This window comes from Cetorhinus maximus, unplaced genomic scaffold (assembly GCF_964194155.1).
Source record: "Cetorhinus maximus unplaced genomic scaffold, sCetMax3.hap1.1 HAP1_SCAFFOLD_72, whole genome shotgun sequence".
Taxonomy (NCBI): Eukaryota; Metazoa; Chordata; class Chondrichthyes; order Lamniformes; family Cetorhinidae; genus Cetorhinus; species Cetorhinus maximus.
The window spans coordinates 296,433-319,773 of record NW_027596106.1 but is presented as its reverse complement, the minus strand read 5'-3'; the positions used below and the strand labels follow the sequence as shown (position 1 = coordinate 319,773).

At 42.9% G+C, this 23,341-nt stretch overlaps 1 protein-coding gene across 1 annotated transcript; it reads right to left on the bottom strand.

The window, feature by feature from the left end:
- Positions 1 to 55: 55 nt before the first annotated feature.
- On the bottom strand, positions 56 to 23,296 carry LOC144672835 (scavenger receptor cysteine-rich domain-containing protein DMBT1-like). The gene is made up of 14 exons (XM_078534816.1): positions 23,086 to 23,296; positions 20,888 to 21,202; positions 18,796 to 19,110; positions 17,637 to 17,951; positions 15,439 to 15,753; positions 13,347 to 13,661; positions 12,188 to 12,502; positions 9,990 to 10,304; positions 7,898 to 8,212; positions 6,718 to 7,053; positions 4,541 to 4,846; positions 2,449 to 2,763; positions 1,290 to 1,604; positions 56 to 66 (listed from the first exon to the last, which is right to left on the bottom strand). The coding sequence occupies exons 1-14, from the start codon at positions 23,294 to 23,296 to the stop codon at positions 56 to 58; spliced, it is 4,014 nt and encodes a 1,337-aa protein (XP_078390942.1).
- Between the last annotated feature and the right edge of the window lie 45 nt (positions 23,297 to 23,341).

Here is a 23,341-nt window from a genome sequence, read left to right as displayed (position 1 = left end):
TAGATTTCTGTTCTCGAATTTCACACCCCGTTGTGCCAGAGATCTACCAGGAGGCTCACGTCTCATCTGGAACAGTTCAGGCAAATTTCAGAAGGCAATCAGGAGATTGCATTTGCTTTTGATGGGCCCACATTGAGACCAGAGTAAGTGGGTCTGTGGAGATATGGCTTCGTGAATACCAGACGTTCAAAATGGTTGGCACCCAAGTTAACATCTAATCACTGAGGGATTATAAGAGCTGAAATCAAGGTAAATTCCATGCGCTTGGTAAATGTCACAGTTGAAGTCATGTGCAGAAGAATGGTAACATGACCCAAGCCCTGGACAATTAGTCAATGTGGGCTTCAAAATTTTGTCTTCACAGTGACATTGTAGAATTGACATCCACTGGGCAGGGGAGCAGCAAAGAGTCAGAGGAACCAGCCTCAACACCGCATAACGGGCTTGATCGTAAAAATCTTCCATCAACACCTGCCAAATTGATTAATGACAGAAAAGCCAAACGTGCACCAGCTCCAGTCGTTTCGTGGGATTTTTGTATCAACAACCAGGCATTAAGTCATCTGGGTGGAGCCCCAACACAAGGGAAACCCTCTCTCTTCTGACTTTAAAATCTGGACCTCCCAAAATGTGATAATTTTCCTATGGCCTTCAGGCTGGAAACTAATAGATTTTTACTGTGTGAATAGAGTCATGGTGAAGGGCAGTTCCAAGACTGTACCGATGTAATGAGGGTTTCAGATACAATGAAACCTTCGGAAAATAGAATGTTGAGGCCCGAACACTTGGTCCAGTCTGAAAAGTCCAGTAACTAAGGGGACATGATTCTGAATATGTTTAACACTGTAAGTGTTAATCATGGATTCATGTCATATTTCTTATTTGAAACCAAATGTCAGCAGAAATCTCTAGAAACACCTTGGGGGTATTTAGCGATCAACTGGATTGGAGAGTGCAGGGCAGTGAGGATGAACAAAGAAGATTAAATCCAATCAGTGCCAGGGACTGGAGACATTTGCTTATCATGTGGCTATGTAGTGACAAGAGCAGAATTTGATCAAATACTTGACTGTGACGATTTGTTTATAGAAAGGAAAGGTTTGGTGTATTCTGTGGATTTCTCTTTTAGCTAGTCTAAATCAGACACTACCTGTGTTCGCTTGAACAAATGGGTCGTTAACCCCTGTCTGTGTCTCCTGTGCTCGATTCTTAGAAAGCACCACAACAACGTGGTATTTCAAATCAGAATTTATGTTTTCCTAAAACTGCGGAAACAATTCCATTTTTACCTGTACATATGACAGATGCAGCCTCGCCAGGACTGCAGTTGTGTTCTCCCAAGGCGTTGCCTTGACATTCCACTAGGCTGGACTCGTTACCTTTGCATTTAACATTATCCAGCCAAAAGGGACCAGGAGCTGCACCAAAACGCGCACCGTGAGGGGCTGATTCGGCCGCTCCGCAGCCCAATTGCTCACATACAACTTTTGCATCAAGCATGTCCCAGTCATCATCACACACTGCTCCCCAAGTCTCATTATAATGTATCTCCACTCTTCCAGTACAGGGGTTTGGCCCATTGATCAACCGCACTGTGGCGTATTCTAAGGGAAGAGAAAATGAAAGAAAAATGTTAACTGAACAATCTATTGAATTATTCACAAATTCAGCAGGTCGGTGGTGGAGTGAATAGCTTCCGTGTCCCCCAAAAGGAAGATTCGACTTCGAGGCGCAATCCAGGACAAGAGGAAAAGGCATGGTACGTTGATAACGGGGCCTAACATCTTGTTCCTAAACCTGTTACACGTTCCATTGTGGCTGCTGCACGAGGTAAGAGATGAGCCTCACTGATAGCTCAGCCTGATGGGGGACTGGTCCAACTTGTGATGTATCTGGCTTCAGGCCAATAGACCTGCGCCAAGTAAAACATGCCATGGAATCAAAAGTAAATCAAAACTTCATCAGCCTCACCCGCCTGCAGGCGAAAAATCCCATAAACATCTGAAATTCCGCCATACACAATTTCCCACCTCCTGCCTCTGCCTATTGTTGACTTCCTGACCATAAAAATGACTTTCAATTCTGCATCAAGTCATGCCCCTATTGTCCCGAGTTTTGCGCTGACTAACCGGATCAGGAGAGCTTGATAATGCATCACGGGGCTCATGGGTTAAAAGAGTAACCACAGCTTTAAAGAGAGACATTCGACAGAACGGTTACGTGTCGACTGTCCGCTGAGCAATGAAACAGTTCCCAATTCCCCGGTTAACCTCTCTCGCCCGCCAACTTTATTGTAAGCAGGAGCTCATGCCATTCAGCTTTGAATGTGGCGAATGGTGCACAATTGGGCTTCCCTGTCATGTGTTATTTAACACTTGGTCTGGAAGCTTTTCTAAACTGATCAGAAAATAAATAAAAATAAAAAACATAGAATGGCAAATTCTTTACCTGAACATACGACGGACGCTGCCTCACCAGGGCTGCAATTGTGTTCTCCGATAGAATTCGATTGACACTGGGATAATTTAAACTCTGTTCCATTGCAGTTGACTTCATCCAACCAGAAGGAACTCGTTGCAGCTCCAAAATTAGCATTTCCAGGGGCTGCTTTGGCAGTTCCACAACCTAGTTCCCTACATGCAACTTGTGCATCAAGCATGTCCCAACTATCATCGCAGACTGATCCCCAGGTGTTGTTGTAATACACTTCCACTCTGCCAGAGCAATAATCACTCCCATCCATCAGTCGAATTTTAGTTAAATCTAAAGGAAGGAAGAAAACGAAAGGTTGAGAAAATCTTCAAGCGAAATTTATTTCACCAGAATCAAAATGAAACAGTAATATTATTGTCTCCTGTGTTTTCATGCTTTCTTCTGAATCTTAATTTAGTTTTATTTGGCCTTCTCACAAGTATTGCAATGTAGGGAATCGATTTTCCTCTGAAGCAATCTTCTGCTGAGCCGCAAATTAAGAGAAAATTCATGGTTGTTGATGGAAAGTGATTCAGGAAGACCTCAGAACAAAATCTGCAACATTATCGATTCCTTTAACGAACAAGAGGACATTTGCAACAATTCGAGGCTCTGGGTATTTTCCTGTGATGTGACAGGAATTTAAAACTCAGCGTCTTGCTTGAAAGTGTCACAGGTGCCTTGTGCCTACACTCTGCTTGGTAAGGGATTAACTGGTTTGAAGATCGACGATATGAAGGTAAACAGATAAGGGTAAAGAGAATGAGTGCCAGGGACTGGAGGCATCTGCTTATCATGCGGCTGTGTATTGATGAGATTAGAATCTCAGTAATGCAACGTTGACGTGACTAGTTGTGTATAAAAATAGGGTTTTCCTGTAATCGGTATTTTCATGTTTTCTTCTGATTCTTAATCTTGTTCTTTATTTTACCTGCACAAACCAAAACTGGTTCCTGCGCGAGAGGCAGAAGCAATTAATTTCTTAACAGCCTGCAATCTTAGTACTGTGTCTGCAAATGAATCAAATTGCCAGGACCCTCAGTATGAATCCGGAAGGTCATATGCGCTTTGCCTGGTACCTCTGTAATGCCTGCGGGTTACTGGTGCCTTCCTGAAGATTTACCTGGGGGTGATTACTTTGATGGTGTGCTTAAAAGCCATTAGGATGGTATTTGGTGGACATGTGTATATGTTTAATTTGTTGCAAGATTAGGAGATGTTTAGTTTAGTTCGATCTAAATAATCTCTGGAGGCTTGGTTTCCTTAATCCTGAATTCAGAGCTGCATTTCAAAAGTACCAATTGACAATATGGGTATGACAGATGTTCAAAGTTCCCTCCATGTTTGAATTATCTCAATCCTTACCAACTGCTCTGTCATAACAGCCGACAATTCTACATACCTCTGAAAATGCGCGGTCACATTTCCCACCTCCTGCCTTCGCTTGGCTCGTTTTCCTCATTGCAACGTTTCTGCCACTGGAGGACATCACTAGTCGAAGTTACATCATTATAACAGTCACGTTGTGAAAAGTGAAACTTAGATATTCCGTTCGGGCAAAGTGGAAATCAGGGGTGAAAACAACTACCATGATTAGCGCGCCCAATGCGACTGTCAGTTGCAATGGGACTCAGTGCATCTGAATATCGGGAATGTCGTACAACGTGAAGCCAACATAATATTGGCCTAAAACCTAACCAAAAACTACTCATCATTGTTTTCATATCATGCCCAAGCATTATCTGGAGCTTGATGCTGGCTAACCGGATGAGGAGTGCTGGATGATGGATCACAGAGTCATGAATTCCTAGAATTTTATAGATATTGCAGCTAATCAGGGAAACATTCAACAGGCGAATACTTGTCGTCTTTCTGATCAGTATTAGAACGCGGTTCTATTTCCCCGACCTACCTCTCTTGACCAACAACTTTCGTTTCAGCAGGAGCCTCAGGATCCTGCTTTGAAACTAGCAAATAGTGCACAATTGCACTTCACTTTAATGTGTCACTTCAAATGAGGACTGATACGATTTCTTAACCCTCTATTAAAAAAGTGCAACATCTTTACCTGAACATATCACGGACGCTGCCTCGCCAGGGCTACAGTTATGTTCTCCGATAGAATTGGATTGGCAGTGGGCTAATTTAGACTCTGTTCCATTGCAGTTGACTTCATCCAACCAGAAGAAACTCGTTGCAGCTCCAAAATGAGCATTTCCAGGGGCTGATTTGGGTGTTCCGCAACCCAGTTCCTTACAAGCAACTTGTGCATCAAACATGTCCCAACTATCATCGCAGACTGATCCCCAGGTGTTGTTGTAATACACTTCCACTCTACCGGAACAGGAGCCAATCCCATCCATCAAACGAATTTTAATCGAATCTATGGAAGGAAAACAGTAGTTAAAGGTAATATTCAAGCGAAATTCATTTCACCAGATTCAAAGTGAAGTCAATATATCAATGTCTCCTGTGTTTCCGTGTTTCCTTCTGAATCCTAAGTTTGTAATTTCTTTGATCTGCACAAAAACATTGCAATGTAGGGAATCGAAAGTCATCTCAATGACCATTCAGCTGAACCTAAAATGAAGGTCAAGGTCATTGTCTGTGGTGGGATGGATCACAGGAAGACATCAACCTAAAATTTCGATTCCATTGCCGAACTGGTGGACTTTTGCAACACTTCGGCTTTCTTCCTAACTTCCTGAATGTGATCGGAATTTAGAAGCGCAACGTGTTGATTGACAGAGCCACACGTGGGCCGCCATGTGTCTATGCATTGTTGGGTCTCTACGGCGCTCAAATGTAATTCAATACTGGATATTTTTTAAACACCACATTCTTGTACCAATAGTTTTCCAAAGTCAGAATTTTCTGCTGAACAAAGGGAAGTAAGGTGGCTGCTCCACACAACCTGCTCACAGGTTGGCCTTCTGTCCGGATGGTTCCTCGAGCAGTTTCAAATACTTTGTAAATATAGATTTCTGTTCTCGAATTTCACACCCCGTTGTGCCAGAGATCTACCAGGAGGCTCACGTCTCATCTGGAACAGTTCAGGCAAATTTCAGAAGGCAATCAGGAGATTGCATTTGCTTTTGATGGGCCCACATTGAGACCAGAGTAAGTGGGTCTGTGGAGATATGGCTTCGTGAATACCAGACGTTCAAAATGTTTGGCACCCAAGTTAACATCTAATCACTGAGGGATTATAAGAGCTGAAATCAAGGTAAATTCCATGCGCTTGGTAAATGTCACAGTTGAAGTCATGTGCAGAAGGATGGTAACATGACCCAAGCCCTGGACAATTAGTCAATGTGGGCTTCAAAATTTTGTCTTCACAGTGACATTGTAGAATTGACATCCACTGGGCAGGGGAGCAGCAAAGAGTCTGAGGAACCAGCCTCAACACCGCATAACGGGCTTGATCGTAAAAATCTTCCATCAACACCTGCCAAATTGATTAATGACAGAAAAGCCAAACGTGCAACAGCTCCAGTCGTTTCGTGGGATTTTTGTATCAACAACCAGGCATTAAGTCATCTGCTTGGAGCCCCAACACAAGGGAAAACCTCTCTCTTCTGACTTTAAAATCTGGACCTCCCAAAATGTGATAATTTTCCTATGGCCTTCAGGCTGGAAACTAATAGATTTTTACTGTGTGAATAGAGTCATGGTGAAGGGCAGTTCCAAGACTGTACCGATGTAATGAGGGTTTCAGCTACAATGAAACCTTCGGAAAATAGAATGTTGAGGCCCGAACACTTGGTCCAGCCTGAAAAGTCCAGTAACTAAGGAGACATGATTCTGAATATGTTTAACACTGTAAGTGTTAATCATGGATTCATGTCATATTTCTTATTTGAAACCAAATGTCAGCAGAAATCTCTAGAAACGCCTTGGGGGTATTTAGCGATCAACTGGATTGGAGAGTGCAGGGCAGTGAGGATGAAGAAAGAAGATTAAATACAATCAGTGCCAGGGACTGGAGACATTTGCTTATCATGTGGCTATGTAGTGACAAGAGCAGAATTTGATCAAATACTTGACTGTGACGATTTGTTTATAGAAAGGAAAGGTTTGGTGTATTCTGTGGATTTCTCTTTTAGCTAGTCTAAATCAGACACTACCTGTGTTCGCTTGAACAAATGGGTCGTTAACCCCTATCTGTGTCTCCTGTGCTCGATTCTTAGAAGGCACCACAACAACGTGGTATTTCAAATCAGAATTTATGTTTTCCTAAAACTGCGGAAACAATTCCATTTTTACCTGTACATATGACAGATGCAGCCTCGCCAGGACTGCAGTTGTGTTCTCCCAAGGCGTTGCCTTGACATTCCACTAGGCTGGACTCGTTACCTTTGCATTTAACATTATCCCGCCAAAAGGGACCAGGAGCTGCACCAAAACGCGCACCGTGAGGGGCTGATTCGGCCGCTCCGCAGCCCAATTGCTCACATACAACTTTTGCATCAAGCATGTCCCAGTCATCATCACACACTGCTCCCCAAGTCTCATTATAATGTATCTCCACTCTTCCAGTACAGGGGTTTGGCCCATTGATCAACCGCGCTGTGGCGTATTCTAAGGGGAGAGAAAATGAAAGAAAAATGTTAACTGAACAATCTATTGAATTATTCACAAATTCAGCAGGTCGGTGGTGGAGCGAATAGCTTCCGTGTCCCCCAAAAGGAAGATTCGACTTCGAGGCGCAATCCAGGACAAGAGGAAAAGGGATGGTACGTTGATAACGGGGCCTAACATCTTGTTCCTAAACCTGTTACACGTTCCATTGTGGCTGCTGCACGAGGTAAGAGATGAGCCTCACTGATAGCTCAGCCTGATGGGGGACTGGTTCAACTTGTGATGTATCTGGCTTCAGGCCAATAGACCTGCGCCAAGTAAAACATGCCATGGAATTAAAAGTAAATCAAAACTTCATCAGCCTCACCCGCCTGCAGGCGAAAAATCCCATAAACATCTGAAATTCCGCCATACCCAATTTCCCACCTCCTGCCTCTGCCTATTGTTGACTTCCTGACCATAAAAATGACTTTCAATTCTGCATCAAGTCATGCCCCTATTGTCCCGAGTTTTGTGCTGACTAACCGGATCAGGAGAGCTTGATAATGCATCACGGGGCTCATGGGTTAAAAGAGTAACCACAGCTTTAAAGAGAGACATTCGACAGATCGGTTACGTGTCGACTGTCCGCTGAGCAATGAAACAGTTCCCAATTCCCCGGTTAACCTCTCTCGCCCGCCAACTTTATTGTAAGCAGGAGCTCATGCCATTCAGCTTTGAATGTGGCGAATGGTGCACAATTGGGCTTCCCTGTCATGTGTTATTTAACACTTGGTCTGGAAGCTTTTCTAAACTGATCAGAAAATAAATAAAAATAAAAAACATAGAAAGGCAATATCTTTACCTGAACATACGACGGACGCTGCCTCACCAGGGCTGCAATTGTGTTCTCCGATAGAATTCGATTGACACTGGGATAATTTAAACTCTGTTCCATTGCAGTTGACTTCATCCAACCAGAAGGAACTCGTTGCAGCTCCAAAATTAGCATTTCCAGGGGCTGCTTTGGCAGTTCCACAACCTAGTTCCCTACATGCAACTTGTGCATCAAGCATGTCCCAACTATCATCGCAGACTGATCCCCAGGTGTTGTTGTAATACACTTCCACTCTGCCAGAGCAATAATCACTCCCATCCATCAGTCGAATTTTAGTTAAATCTAAAGGAAGGAAGAAAACGAAAGGTTGAGAAAATCTTCAAGCGAAATTTATTTCACCAGAATCAAAATGAAACAGTAATATTATTGTCTCCTGTGTTTTCATGCTTTCTTCTGAATCTTAATTTAGTTTTATTTGGCCTTCTCACAAGTATTGCAATGTAGGGAATCGATTTTCCTCTGAAGCAATCTTCTGCTGAGCCGCAAATTAAGAGAAAATTCATGGTTGTTGATGGAAAGTGATTCAGGAAGACCTCAGAACAAAATCTGCAACATTATCGATTCCTTTAACGAACAAGAGGACATTTGCAACAATTCGAGGCTCTGGGTATTTTCCTGTGATGTGACAGGAATTTAAAACTCAGCGTCTTGCTTGAAAGTGTCACAGGTGCCTTGTGCCTACACTCTGCTTGGTAAGGGATTAACTGGTTTGAAGATCGACGATATGAAGGTAAACAGATAAGGGTAAAGAGAATGAGTGCCAGGGACTGGAGGCATCTGCTTATCATGCGGCTGTGTATTGATGAGATTAGAATCTCAGTAATGCAACGTTGACGTGACTAGTTGTGTATAAAAATAGGGTTTTCCTGTAATCGGTATTTTCATGTTTTCTTCTGATTCTTAATCTTGTTCTTTATTTTACCTGCACAAACCAAAACTGGTTCCTGCGCGAGAGGCAGAAGCAATTAATTTCTTAACAGCCTGCAATCTTAGTACTGTGTCTGCAAATGAATCAAATTGCCAGGACCCTCAGTATGAATCCGGAAGGTCATATGCGCTTTGCCTGGTACCTCTGTAATGCCTGCGGGTTACTGGTGCCTTCCTGAAGATTTACCTGGGGGTGATTACTTTGATGGTGTGCTTAAAAGCCATTAGGATGGTATTTGGTGGACATGTGTATATGTTTAATTTGTTGCAAGATTAGGAGATGTTTAGTTTAGTTCGATCTAAATAATCTCTGGAGGCTTGGTTTCCTTAATCCTGAATTCAGAGCTGCATTTCAAAAGTACCAATTGACAATATGGGTATGACAGATGTTCAAAGTTCCCTCCATGTTTGAATTATCTCAATCCTTACCAACTGCTCTGTCATAACAGCCGACAATTCTACATACCTCTGAAAATGCGCGGTCACATTTCCCACCTCCTGCCTTCGCTTGGCTCGTTTTCCTCATTGCAACGTTTCTGCTACTGGAGGACATCACTAGTCGAAGTTACATCATTATAACAGTCACGTTGTGAAAAGTGAAACTTAGATATTCCGTTCGGGCAAAGTGGAAATCAGGGGTGAAAACAACTACCATGATTAGCGCGCCCAATGCGACTGTCAGTTGCAATGGGACTCAGTGCATCTGAATATCGGGAATGTCGTACAACGTGAAGCCAACATAATATTGGCCTAAAACCTAACCAAAAACTACTCATCATTGTTTTCATATCATGCCCAAGCATTATCTGGAGCTTGATGCTGGCTAACCGGATGAGGAGTGCTGGATGATGGATCACAGAGTCATGAATTCCTAGAATTTTATAGATATTGCAGCTAATCAGGGAAACATTCAACAGGCGAATACTTGTCGTCTTTCTGATCAGTATTAGAACGCGGTTCTATTTCCCCGACCTACCTCTCTTGACCAACAACTTTCGTTTCAGCAGGAGCCTCAGGATCCTGCTTTGAAACTAGCAAATAGTGCACAATTGCACTTCACTTTAATGTGTCACTTCAAATGAGGACTGATACGATTTCTTAACCCTCTATTAAAAAAGTGCAACATCTTTACCTGAACATATCACGGACGCTGCCTCGCCAGGGCTACAGTTATGTTCTCCGATAGAATTGGATTGGCAGTGGGCTAATTTAGACTCTGTTCCATTGCAGTTGACTTCATCCAACCAGAAGAAACTCGTTGCAGCTCCAAAATGAGCATTTCCAGGGGCTGATTTGGGTGTTCCGCAACCCAGTTCCTTACAAGCAACTTGTGCATCAAACATGTCCCAACTATCATCGCAGACTGATCCCCAGGTGTTGTTGTAATACACTTCCACTCTACCGGAACAGGAGCCAATCCCATCCATCAAACGAATTTTAATCGAATCTATGGAAGGAAAACAGTAGTTAAAGGTAATATTCAAGCGAAATTCATTTCACCAGATTCAAAGTGAAGTCAATATATCAATGTCTCCTGTGTTTCCGTGTTTCCTTCTGAATCCTAAGTTTGTAATTTCTTTGATCTGCACAAAAACATTGCAATGTAGGGAATCGAAAGTCATCTCAATGACCATTCAGCTGAACCTAAAATGAAGGTCAAGGTCATTGTCTGTGGTGGGATGGATCACAGGAAGACATCAACCTAAAATTTCGATTCCATTGCCGAACTGGTGGACTTTTGCAACACTTCGGCTTTCTTCCTAACTTCCTGAATGTGATCGGAATTTAGAAGCGCAACGTGTTGATTGACAGAGCCACACGTGGGCCGCCATGTGTCTATGCATTGTTGGGTCTCTACGGCGCTCAAATGTAATTCAATACTGGATATTTTTTAAACACCACATTCTTGTACCAATAGTTTTCCAAAGTCAGAATTTTCTGCTGAACAAAGGGAAGTAAGGTGGCTGCTCCACACAACCTGCTCACAGGTTGGCCTTCTGTCCGGATGGTTCCTCGAGCAGTTTCAAATACTTTGTAAATATAGATTTCTGTTCTCGAATTTCACACCCCGTTGTGCCAGAGATCTACCAGGAGGCTCACGTCTCATCTGGAACAGTTCAGGCAAATTTCAGAAGGCAATCAGGAGATTGCATTTGCTTTTGATGGGCCCACATTGAGACCAGAGTAAGTGGGTCTGTGGAGATATGGCTTCGTGAATACCAGACGTTCAAAATGTTTGGCACCCAAGTTAACATCTAATCACTGAGGGATTATAAGAGCTGAAATCAAGGTAAATTCCATGCGCTTGGTAAATGTCACAGTTGAAGTCATGTGCAGAAGGATGGTAACATGACCCAAGCCCTGGACAATTAGTCAATGTGGGCTTCAAAATTTTGTCTTCACAGTGACATTGTAGAATTGACATCCACTGGGCAGGGGAGCAGCAAAGAGTCTGAGGAACCAGCCTCAACACCGCATAACGGGCTTGATCGTAAAAATCTTCCATCAACACCTGCCAAATTGATTAATGACAGAAAAGCCAAACGTGCAACAGCTCCAGTCGTTTCGTGGGATTTTTGTATCAACAACCAGGCATTAAGTCATCTGCTTGGAGCCCCAACACAAGGGAAAACCTCTCTCTTCTGACTTTAAAATCTGGACCTCCCAAAATGTGATAATTTTCCTATGGCCTTCAGGCTGGAAACTAATAGATTTTTACTGTGTGAATAGAGTCATGGTGAAGGGCAGTTCCAAGACTGTACCGATGTAATGAGGGTTTCAGCTACAATGAAACCTTCGGAAAATAGAATGTTGAGGCCCGAACACTTGGTCCAGCCTGAAAAGTCCAGTAACTAAGGAGACATGATTCTGAATATGTTTAACACTGTAAGTGTTAATCATGGATTCATGTCATATTTCTTATTTGAAACCAAATGTCAGCAGAAATCTCTAGAAACGCCTTGGGGGTATTTAGCGATCAACTGGATTGGAGAGTGCAGGGCAGTGAGGATGAAGAAAGAAGATTAAATACAATCAGTGCCAGGGACTGGAGACATTTGCTTATCATGTGGCTATGTAGTGACAAGAGCAGAATTTGATCAAATACTTGACTGTGACGATTTGTTTATAGAAAGGAAAGGTTTGGTGTATTCTGTGGATTTCTCTTTTAGCTAGTCTAAATCAGACACTACCTGTGTTCGCTTGAACAAATGGGTCGTTAACCCCTATCTGTGTCTCCTGTGCTCGATTCTTAGAAGGCACCACAACAACGTGGTATTTCAAATCAGAATTTATGTTTTCCTAAAACTGCGGAAACAATTCCATTTTTACCTGTACATATGACAGATGCAGCCTCGCCAGGACTGCAGTTGTGTTCTCCCAAGGCGTTGCCTTGACATTCCACTAGGCTGGACTCGTTACCTTTGCATTTAACATTATCCCGCCAAAAGGGACCAGGAGCTGCACCAAAACGCGCACCGTGAGGGGCTGATTCGGCCGCTCCGCAGCCCAATTGCTCACATACAACTTTTGCATCAAGCATGTCCCAGTCATCATCACACACTGCTCCCCAAGTCTCATTATAATGTATCTCCACTCTTCCAGTACAGGGGTTTGGCCCATTGATCAACCGCGCTGTGGCGTATTCTAAGGGGAGAGAAAATGAAAGAAAAATGTTAACTGAACAATCTATTGAATTATTCACAAATTCAGCAGGTCGGTGGTGGAGTGAATAGCTTCCGTGTCCCCCAAAAGGAAGATTCGACTTCGAGGCGCAATCCAGGACAAGAGGAAAAGGGATGGTACGTTGATAACGGGGCCTAACATCTTGTTCCTAAACCTGTTACACGTTCCATTGTGGCTGCTGCACGAGGTAAGAGATGAGCCTCACTGATAGCTCAGCCTGATGGGGGACTGGTCCAACTTGTGATGTATCTGGCTTCAGGCCAATAGACCTGCGCCAAGTAAAACATGCCATGGAATTAAAAGTAAATCAAAACTTCATCAGCCTCACCCGCCTGCAGGCGAAAAATCCCATAAACATCTGAAATTCCGCCATACCCAATTTCCCACCTCCTGCCTCTGCCTATTGTTGACTTCCTGACCATAAAAATGACTTTCAATTCTGCATCAAGTCATGCCCCTATTGCCCCGAGTTTTGTGCTGACTAACCGGATCAGGAGAGCTTGATAATGCATCACGGGGCTCATGGGTTAAAAGAGTAACCACAGCTTTAAAGAGAGACATTCGACAGATCGGTTACGTGTCGACTGTCCGCTGAGCAATGAAACAGTTCCCAATTCCCCGGTTAACCTCTCTCGCCCGCCAACTTTATTGTAAGCAGGAGCTCATGCCATTCAGCTTTGAATGTGGCGAATGGTGCACAATTGGGCTTCCCTGTCATGTGTTATTTAACACTTGGTCTGGAAGCTTTTCTAAACTGATCAGAAAATAAATAAAAATAAAAAACATAGAAAGGCAATATCTTTACCTGAACATACGACGGACGCTGCCTCACCAGGGCTGCAATTGTGTTCTCCGATAGAATTCGATTGACACTGGGATAATTTAAACTCTGTTCCATTGCAGTTGACTTCATCCAACCAGAAGGAACTCGTTGCAGCTCCAAAATTAGCATTTCCAGGGGCTGCTTTGGCAGTTCCACAACCTAGTTCCCTACATGCAACTTGTGCATCAAGCATGTCCCAACTATCATCGCAGACTGATCCCCAGGTGTTGTTGTAATACACTTCCACTCTGCCAGAGCAATAATCACTCCCATCCATCAGTCGAATTTTAGTTAAATCTAAAGGAAGGAAGAAAACGAAAGGTTGAGAAAATCTTCAAGCGAAATTTATTTCACCAGAATCAAAATGAAACAGTAATATTATTGTCTCCTGTGTTTTCATGCTTTCTTCTGAATCTTAATTTAGTTTTATTTGGCCTTCTCACAAGTATTGCAATGTAGGGAATCGATTTTCCTCTGAAGCAATCTTCTGCTGAGCCGCAAATTAAGAGAAAATTCATGGTTGTTGATGGAAAGTGATTCAGGAAGACCTCAGAACAAAATCTGCAACATTATCGATTCCTTTAACGAACAAGAGGACATTTGCAACAATTCGAGGCTCTGGGTATTTTCCTGTGATGTGACAGGAATTTAAAACTCAGCGTCTTGCTTGAAAGTGTCACAGGTGCCTTGTGCCTACACTCTGCTTGGTAAGGGATTAACTGGTTTGAAGATCGACGATATGAAGGTAAACAGATAAGGGTAAAGAGAATGAGTGCCAGGGACTGGAGGCATCTGCTTATCATGCGGCTGTGTATTGATGAGATTAGAATCTCAGTAATGCAACGTTGACGTGACTAGTTGTGTATAAAAATAGGGTTTTCCTGTAATCGGTATTTTCATGTTTTCTTCTGATTCTTAATCTTGTTCTTTATTTTACCTGCACAAACCAAAACTGGTTCCTGCGCGAGAGGCAGAAGCAATTAATTTCTTAACAGCCTGCAATCTTAGTACTGTGTCTGCAAATGAATCAAATTGCCAGGACCCTCAGTATGAATCCGGAAGGTCATATGCGCTTTGCCTGGTACCTCTGTAATGCCTGCGGGTTACTGGTGCCTTCCTGAAGATTTACCTGGGGGTGATTACTTTGATGGTGTGCTTAAAAGCCATTAGGATGGTATTTGGTGGACATGTGTATATGTTTAATTTGTTGCAAGATTAGGAGATGTTTAGTTTAGTTCGATCTAAATAATCTCTGGAGGCTTGGTTTCCTTAATCCTGAATTCAGAGCTGCATTTCAAAAGTACCAATTGACAATATGGGTATGACAGATGTTCAAAGTTCCCTCCATGTTTGAATTATCTCAATCCTTACCAACTGCTCTGTCATAACAGCCGACAATTCTACATACCTCTGAAAATGCGCGGTCACATTTCCCACCTCCTGCCTTCGCTTGGCTCGTTTTCCTCATTGCAACGTTTCTGCCACTGGAGGACATCACTAGTCGAAGTTACATCATTATAACAGTCACGTTGTGAAAAGTGAAACTTAGATATTCCGTTCGGGCAAAGTGGAAATCAGGGGTGAAAACAACTACCATGATTAGCGCGCCCAATGCGACTGTCAGTTGCAATGGGACTCAGTGCATCTGAATATCGGGAATGTCGTACAACGTGAAGCCAACATAATATTGGCCTAAAACCTAACCAAAAACTACTCATCATTGTTTTCATATCATGCCCAAGCATTATCTGGAGCTTGATGCTGGCTAACCGGATGAGGAGTGCTGGATGATGGATCACAGAGTCATGAATTCCTAGAATTTTATAGATATTGCAGCTAATCAGGGAAACATTCAACAGGCGAATACTTGTCGTCTTTCTGATCAGTATTAGAACGCGGTTCTATTTCCCCGACCTACCTCTCTTGACCAACAACTTTCGTTTCAGCAGGAGCCTCAGGATCCTGCTTTGAAACTAGCAAATAGTGCACAATTGCACTTCACTTTAATGTGTCACTTCAAATGAGGACTGATACGATTTCTTAACCCTCTATTAAAAAAGTGCAACATCTTTACCTGAACATATCACGGACGCTGCCTCGCCAGGGCTACAGTTATGTTCTCCGATAGAATTGGATTGGCAGTGGGCTAATTTAGACTCTGTTCCATTGCAGTTGACTTCATCCAACCAGAAGAAACTCGTTGCAGCTCCAAAATGAGCATTTCCAGGGGCTGATTTGGGTGTTCCGCAACCCAGTTCCTTACAAGCAACTTGTGCATCAAACATGTCCCAACTATCATCGCAGACTGATCCCCAGGTGTTGTTGTAATACACTTCCACTCTACCGGAACAGGAGCCAATCCCATCCATCAAACGAATTTTAATCGAATCTATGGAAGGAAAACAGTAGTTAAAGGTAATATTCAAGCGAAATTCATTTCACCAGATTCAAAGTGAAGTCAATATATCAATGTCTCCTGTGTTTCCGTGTTTCCTTCTGAATCCTAAGTTTGTAATTTCTTTGATCTGCACAAAAACATTGCAATGTAGGGAATCGAAAGTCATCTCAATGACCATTCAGCTGAACCTAAAATGAAGGTCAAGGTCATTGTCTGTGGTGGGATGGATCACAGGAAGACATCAACCTAAAATTTCGATTCCATTGCCGAACTGGTGGACTTTTGCAACACTTCGGCTTTCTTCCTAACTTCCTGAATGTGATCGGAATTTAGAAGCGCAACGTGTTGATTGACAGAGCCACACGTGGGCCGCCATGTGTCTATGCATTGTTGGGTCTCTACGGCGCTCAAATGTAATTCAATACTGGATATTTTTTAAACACCACATTCTTGTACCAATAGTTTTCCAAAGTCAGAATTTTCTGCTGAACAAAGGGAAGTAAGGTGGCTGCTCCACACAACCTGCTCACAGGTTGGCCTTCTGTCCGGATGGTTCCTCGAGCAGTTTCAAATACTTTGTAAATATAGATTTCTGTTCTCGAATTTCACACCCCGTTGTGCCAGAGATCTACCAGGAGGCTCACGTCTCATCTGGAACTGTTCAGGCAAATTTCAGAAGGCAATCAGGAGATTGCATTTGCTTTTGATGGGCCCACATTGAGACCAGAGTAAGTGGGTCTGTGGAGATATGGCTTCGTGAATACCAGACGTTCAAAATGTTTGGCACCCAAGTTAACATCTAATCACTGAGGGATTATAAGAGCTGAAATCAAGGTAAATTCCATGCGCTTGGTAAATGTCACAGTTGAAGTCATGTGCAGAAGGATGGTAACATGACCCAAGCCCTGGACAATTAGTCAATGTGGGCTTCAAAATTTTGTCTTCACAGTGACATTGTAGAATTGACATCCACTGGGCAGGGGAGCAGCAAAGAGTCTGAGGAACCAGCCTCAACACCGCATAACGGGCTTGATCGTAAAAATCTTCCATCAACACCTGCCAAATTGATTAATGACAGAAAAGCCAAACGTGCAACAGCTCCAGTCGTTTCGTGGGATTTTTGTATCAACAACCAGGCATTAAGTCATCTGCTTGGAGCCCCAACACAAGGGAAAACCTCTCTCTTCTGACTTTAAAATCTGGACCTCCCAAAATGTGATAATTTTCCTATGGCCTTCAGGCTGGAAACTAATAGATTTTTACTGTGTGAATAGAGTCATGGTGAAGGGCAGTTCCAAGACTGTACCGATGTAATGAGGGTTTCAGCTACAATGAAACCTTCGGAAAATAGAATGTTGAGGCCCGAACACTTGGTCCAGCCTGAAAAGTCCAGTAACTAAGGAGACATGATTCTGAATATGTTTAACACTGTAAGTGTTAATCATGGATTCATGTCATATTTCTTATTTGAAACCAAATGTCAGCAGAAATCTCTAGAAACGCCTTGGGGGTATTTAGCGATCAACTGGATTGGAGAGTGCAGGGCAGTGAGGATGAAGAAAGAAGATTAAATACAATCAGTGCCAGGGACTGGAGACATTTGCTTATCATGTGGCTATGTAGTGACAAGAGCAGAATTTGATCAAATACTTGACTGTGACGATTTGTTTATAGAAAGGAAAGGTTTGGTGTATTCTGTGGATTTCTCTTTTAGCTAGTCTAAATCAGACACTACCTGTGTTCGCTTGAACAAATGGGTCGTTAACCCCTATCTGTGTCTCCTGTGCTCGATTCTTAGAAGGCACCACAACAACGTGGTATTTCAAATCAGAATTTATGTTTTCCTAAAACTGCGGAAACAATTCCATTTTTACCTGTACATATGACAGATGCAGCCTCGCCAGGGCTGCAGTTGTGTTCTCCCAAGGCGTTGCCTTGACATTCCACTAGGCTGGACTCGTTACCTTTGCATTTAACATTATCCCGCCAAAAGGGACCAGGAGCTGCACCAAAACGCGCACCGTGAGGGGCTGATTCGGCCGCTCCGCAGCCCAATTGCTCACATACAACTTTTGCATCAAGCATGTCCCAGTCATCATCACACACTGCTCCCCAAGTCTCATTATAATGTATCTCCACTCTTCCAGTACAGGGGTTTGGCCCATTGATCAACCGCGCTGTGGCGTATTCTAAGGGGAGAGAAAATGAAAGAAAAATGTTAACTGAACAATCTATTGAATTATTCACAAATTCAGCAGGTCGGTGGTGGAGCGAATAGCTTCCGTGTCCCCCAAAAGGAAGATTCGACTTCGAGGCGCAATCCAGGACAAGAGGAAGAGGGATGGTACGTTGATAACGGGGCCTAACATCTTGTTCCTAAACCTGTTACACGTTCCATTGTGGCTGCTGCACGAGTTAAGAGATGAGCCTCACTGATAGCTCAGCCTGATGGGGGACTGGTCCAACTTGTGATGTATCTGGCTTCAGGCCAATAGAGCTGCGCCAAGTAAAACATGCCATGGAATCAAAAGTAAATCAAAACTTCATCAGCCTCACCCGCCTGCAGGCGAAAAATCCCATAAACATCTGAAATTCCGCCATCCACAATTTCCCACCTCCTGCCTCTGCCTATTGTTGACTTCCTGACCATAAAAATGACTTTCAATTCTGCATCAAATTATGCCCCTATTGTCCCGAGTTTTGTGCTGACTAACCGGATCAGGAGAGCTTGATAATGTATCACGGGGCTCATGGGTTAAAAGAGTAACCACAGCTTTTAAGAGGGACATTCGACAGATCGGTTACGTGTCGACTGTCCGCTGAGCAATGAAACAGTTCCCAATTCCCCGGTTAACCTCTCTCGCCCGCCAACTTTATTGTAAGCAGGAGCTCATGCCATTCAGCTTTGAATGTGGCGAATGGTGCACAATTGGGCTTCCCTGTCATGTGTTATTTAACACTTGGTCTGGAAGCTTTTCTAAACTGATCAGAAAATAAATAAAAATAAAAAACATAGAAAGGCAATATCTTTACCTGAACATATGACGGACGCTGCCTCACCAGGGCTGCAATTATGTTTTCCGATAGAATTCGATTGACACTGGGATAATTTAAACTCTGTTCCATTGCAGTTGACTTCATCCAACCAGAAGGAACTCGTTGCAGCTCCAAAATTAGCATTTCTAGGGGCTGCTTTGGCAGTTCCACAACCTAGTTCCCTACATGCAACTTGTGCATCAAGCATGTCCCAACTATCATCGCAGACTGATCCCCAGGTGTTGTTATAATACACTTCCACTCTGCCAGAGCAATAATCACTCCCATCCATCAGTCGAATTTTAGTTAAATCTAAAGGAAGGAAGAAAACGAAAGGTTGAGAAAATCTTCAAGCGAAATTTATTTCACCAGAATCAAAATGAAACAGTAATATTATTGTCTCCTGTGTTTTCATGTTTTCTTCTGAATCTTAATTTAGTTTTATTTGGCCTTCTCACAAGTATTGCAATGTAGAGAATCGATTTTCCTCTGAAGCAATCTTCTGCTGAGCCGCAAATTAAGAGAAAATTCATGGTTGTTGATGGAAAGTGATTCAGGAAGACCTCAGAACAAAATCTGCAACATTATCGATTCCTTTAACGAACAAGAGGACATTTGCAACAATTCGAGGCTCTGGGTATTTTCCTGTGATGTGACAGGAATTTAAAACTCAGCGTCTTGCTTGAAAGTGTCACAAGTGCCTTGTGCCTACACTCTGCTTGGTAAGGGATTAACTGGTTTGAAGATCGACGATATGAGGGTAAACAGATAAGGGTAAAGAGAAAGAGTGCCAGGGACTGGAGGCATCTAATTATCATGCGGCTGTGTACTGATGAGATTAGAATCTCAGTAATGCAACGTTGACGTGACTAGTTGTGTATAAAAATATGGTTTTCCTGTAATCGGTATTTTCATGTTTTCTTCTGATTCTTAATCTTGTTCTTTATTTTACCTGCACAAACCAAAACTGGTTCCTGCGCGAGAGGCAGAAACAATTAATTTCTTAACAGCCTGCAATCTTAGTACTGTGTCTGCAAATGTACCAAATTGCCAGGACCCTCAGTATGAATCCGGAAGGTCATATGCGCTTTGCCTGGTACCTCTGTAATGCCTGCGGGTTACTGGTGCCTTCGTGAAGATTTACCTGGGGGTGATTAATTTGATGGTGTGCTTAAAAGCCATTAGGATGGTATTTGGTGGACATGTGTATATGTTTAACTTGTTGCAATGTTAGGAGATGTTTAGTTTAGTTCGATCTAAAGAATCTCTGGAGGCTTGGTTTTCTTAATTCTGAATTCAGAGCTGCATTTCAAAAGTACCAATTGACAATATGGGAATGGCAGATGTTCAAAGTTCCCTCCATGTTTGAATTATCTCAATCCTTACCAACTGCTCTGTCATAACAGCCGACAATTCTACATACCTCTGAAAATGCGCGGTCACATTTCCCACCTTCTGCCTTCGCTTGGCTCGTTTTCCTCATTGCAACATTTCTGCTACTGGAGGACATCACTAGTCGAAGTTACATCATTATAACAGTCACTTTGTGAAAAGTGAAACTTTGATATTCCGTTCGGGCAAAATGGAAATCAGGGGTGAAAACAACTACCATGATTAGCGCACCCAATGCGACTATCAGTTGCAATGGGACTCAGTGCATCTGAATATCGGGAATGTCGTACAATGTGAAGCCAACATAATATTGGCGTAAAACCTAACCAAAAACTACGCATCATTATTTTCAAATCATGCCCAAGCATTATCTGGAGCTTGATGCTGGCTAACCGGATGAGGAGTGCTGGATGATGGATCACAGAGTCATGAATTCCTAGAATTTTATAGATATTGCAGCTAATCAGGGAAACATTCAACAGGCGAATACTTGTCGTCTTTCTGATCAGTATTAGAACCCGGTTCTATTTCCCCGACCTATCTCTCTTGACCAACAACTTTCGTTTCAGCAGGAGCCTCAGGATCCTGCTTTGAAACTAGCAAATAGTGCACAATTGCACTTCACTTTAATGTGTCACTTAAAATGAGGACTGATACGATTTCTTAATCCTCTATTAAAAAAGTGCAACATCTTTACCTGAACATATAACGGACGCTGCCTCGCCAGGGCTACAGTTATGTTCTCCGATAGAATTGGATTGGCAGTGGGCTAATTTAGACTCTGTTCCATTGCAGTTGACTTCATCCAACCAGAAGAAACTCGTTGCAGCTCCAAAATGAGCATTTCCAGGGGCTGATTTGGGTGTTCCGCAACCCAGTTCCTTACAAGCAACTTGTGCATCAAACATGTCCCAACTATCATCGCAGACTGATCCCCAGGTGTTGTTGTAATACACTTCCACTCTACCGGAACAGGAGCCAATCCCATCCATCAAACGAATTTTAATCGAATCTATGGAAGGAAAACAGTAGTTAAAGGTAATATTCAAGCGAAATTCATTTCACCAGATTCAAAGTGAAGTCAACATATCAATGTCTCCTGTGTTTCCGTGTTTCCTTCTGAATCCTAAGTTTGTAATTTCTTTGATCTGCACAAAAACATTGCAATGTAGGGAATCGAAAGTCATCTCAATGACCATTCAGCTGAACCTAAAATGAAGGTCAAGGTCATTGTCTGTGGTGGGATGGATCACAGGAAGACATCAACCTAAAATTTCGATTCCATTGCCGAACTGGTGGACTTTTGCAACGCTTCGGCGTTCTTCCTAACTTCCTGAATGTGATCGGAATTTAGAAGCGCAACGTGTTGATTGACAGAGCCACACGTGGGCCGCCATGTGTCTATGCATTGTTGGGTCTCTAAGGCGCTCAAATGTAATTCAATACTGGATATTTTTTAAACACCACATTCTTGTACCAATAGTTTTCCAAAGTCAGAATTTTCTGCTGAACAAAGGGAAGTAAGGTGGCTGCTCCACACAACCTGCTCACAGGTTGGCCTTCTGTCCGGATGGTTACTCGAGCAGTTTCAAATACTTTGTAAATATAGATTTCTGTTCTCGAATTTCACGCCCCGTTGTGCCAGAGATCTACCAGGAGGCTCACGTCTCATCTGGAACAGTTCAGGCAAATTTCAGAAGGCAATCAGGAGATTGCATTTGCTTTTGATGGGCCCACATTGAGACCAGAGTAAGTGGGTCTGTGGAGATATGGCTTCGTGGATACCAGACGTTCAAAATGGTTGGCACCCAAGTTAACATCTAATCACTGAGGGATTATAAGAGCTGAAATCAAGGTAAATTCCATGCGCTTGGTAAATGTCACAGTTGAAGTCATGTGCAGAAGGATGGTAACATGACCCAAGCCCTGGACAATTAGTCAATGTGGTCTTCAAAATTTTGTCTTCACAGTGACATTGTAGAATTGACATCCACTGGGCAGGGGAGCAGCAAAGAGTCTGAGGAACCAGCCTCAACACCGCATAACGGGCTTGATCGTAAAAATCTTCCATCAACACCTGCCAAATTGATTAATGACAGAAAAGCCAAACGTGCACCAGCTCCAGTCGTTTCGTGGGACTTTTGTATCAACAACCAGGCATTAAGTCATCTGCTTGGAGCCCCAACACAAGGGAAAACCTCTCTCTTCTGACTTTAAAATCTGGACCTCCCAAAATGTGATAATTTTCCTATGGCCTTCAGGCTGGAAACTAATAGATTTTTACTGTGTGAATAGAGTCACGGTGAAGGGCAGTTCCAAGACTGTACCGATGTAATGAGGGTTTCAGCTACAATGAAACCTTCGGAAAATAGAATGTTGAGGCCCGAACACTTGGTCCAGTCTGAAAAGTCCAGTAACTAAGGAGACATGATTCTGAATATGTTTAACACTGTAAGTGTTAATCATGGATTCATGTCATATTTCTTATTTGAAACCAAATGTCAGCAGAAATCTCTAGAAACACCTTGGGGGTATTTAGCGATCAACTGGATTGGAGAGTGCAGGGCAGTGAGGATGAACAAAGAAGATTAAATCCAATCAGTGCCAGGGACTGGAGACATTTGCTTATCATGTGGCTATGTAGTGACAAGAGCAGAATTTGATCAAATACTTGACTGTGACGATTTGTTTATAGAAAGGAAAGGTTTGGTGTATTCTGTGGATTTCTCTTTTAGCTAGTCTAAATCAGACACTACCTGTGTTCGCTTGAAGAAATGGGTCGTTAACCCCTGTCTGTGTCTCCTGTGCTCGATTCTTAGAAAGCACCACAACAACGTGGTATTTAAAATCAGAATTTATGTTTTCCTAAAACTGCGGAAACAATTCCATTTTTACCTGTACATATGACAGATGCAGCCTCGCCAGGGCTGCAGTTGTGTTCTCCCAAGGCGTTGCCTTGACATTCCACTAGGCTGGACTCGTTACCTTTGCATTTAACATTATCCCGCCAAAAGGGACCAGGAGCTGCACCAAAACGCGCACCGTGAGGGGCTGATTCGGCCGCTCCGCAGCCCAATTGCTCACATACAACTTTTGCATCAAGCATGTCCCAGTCATCATCACACACTGCTCCCCATGTCTCATTATAATG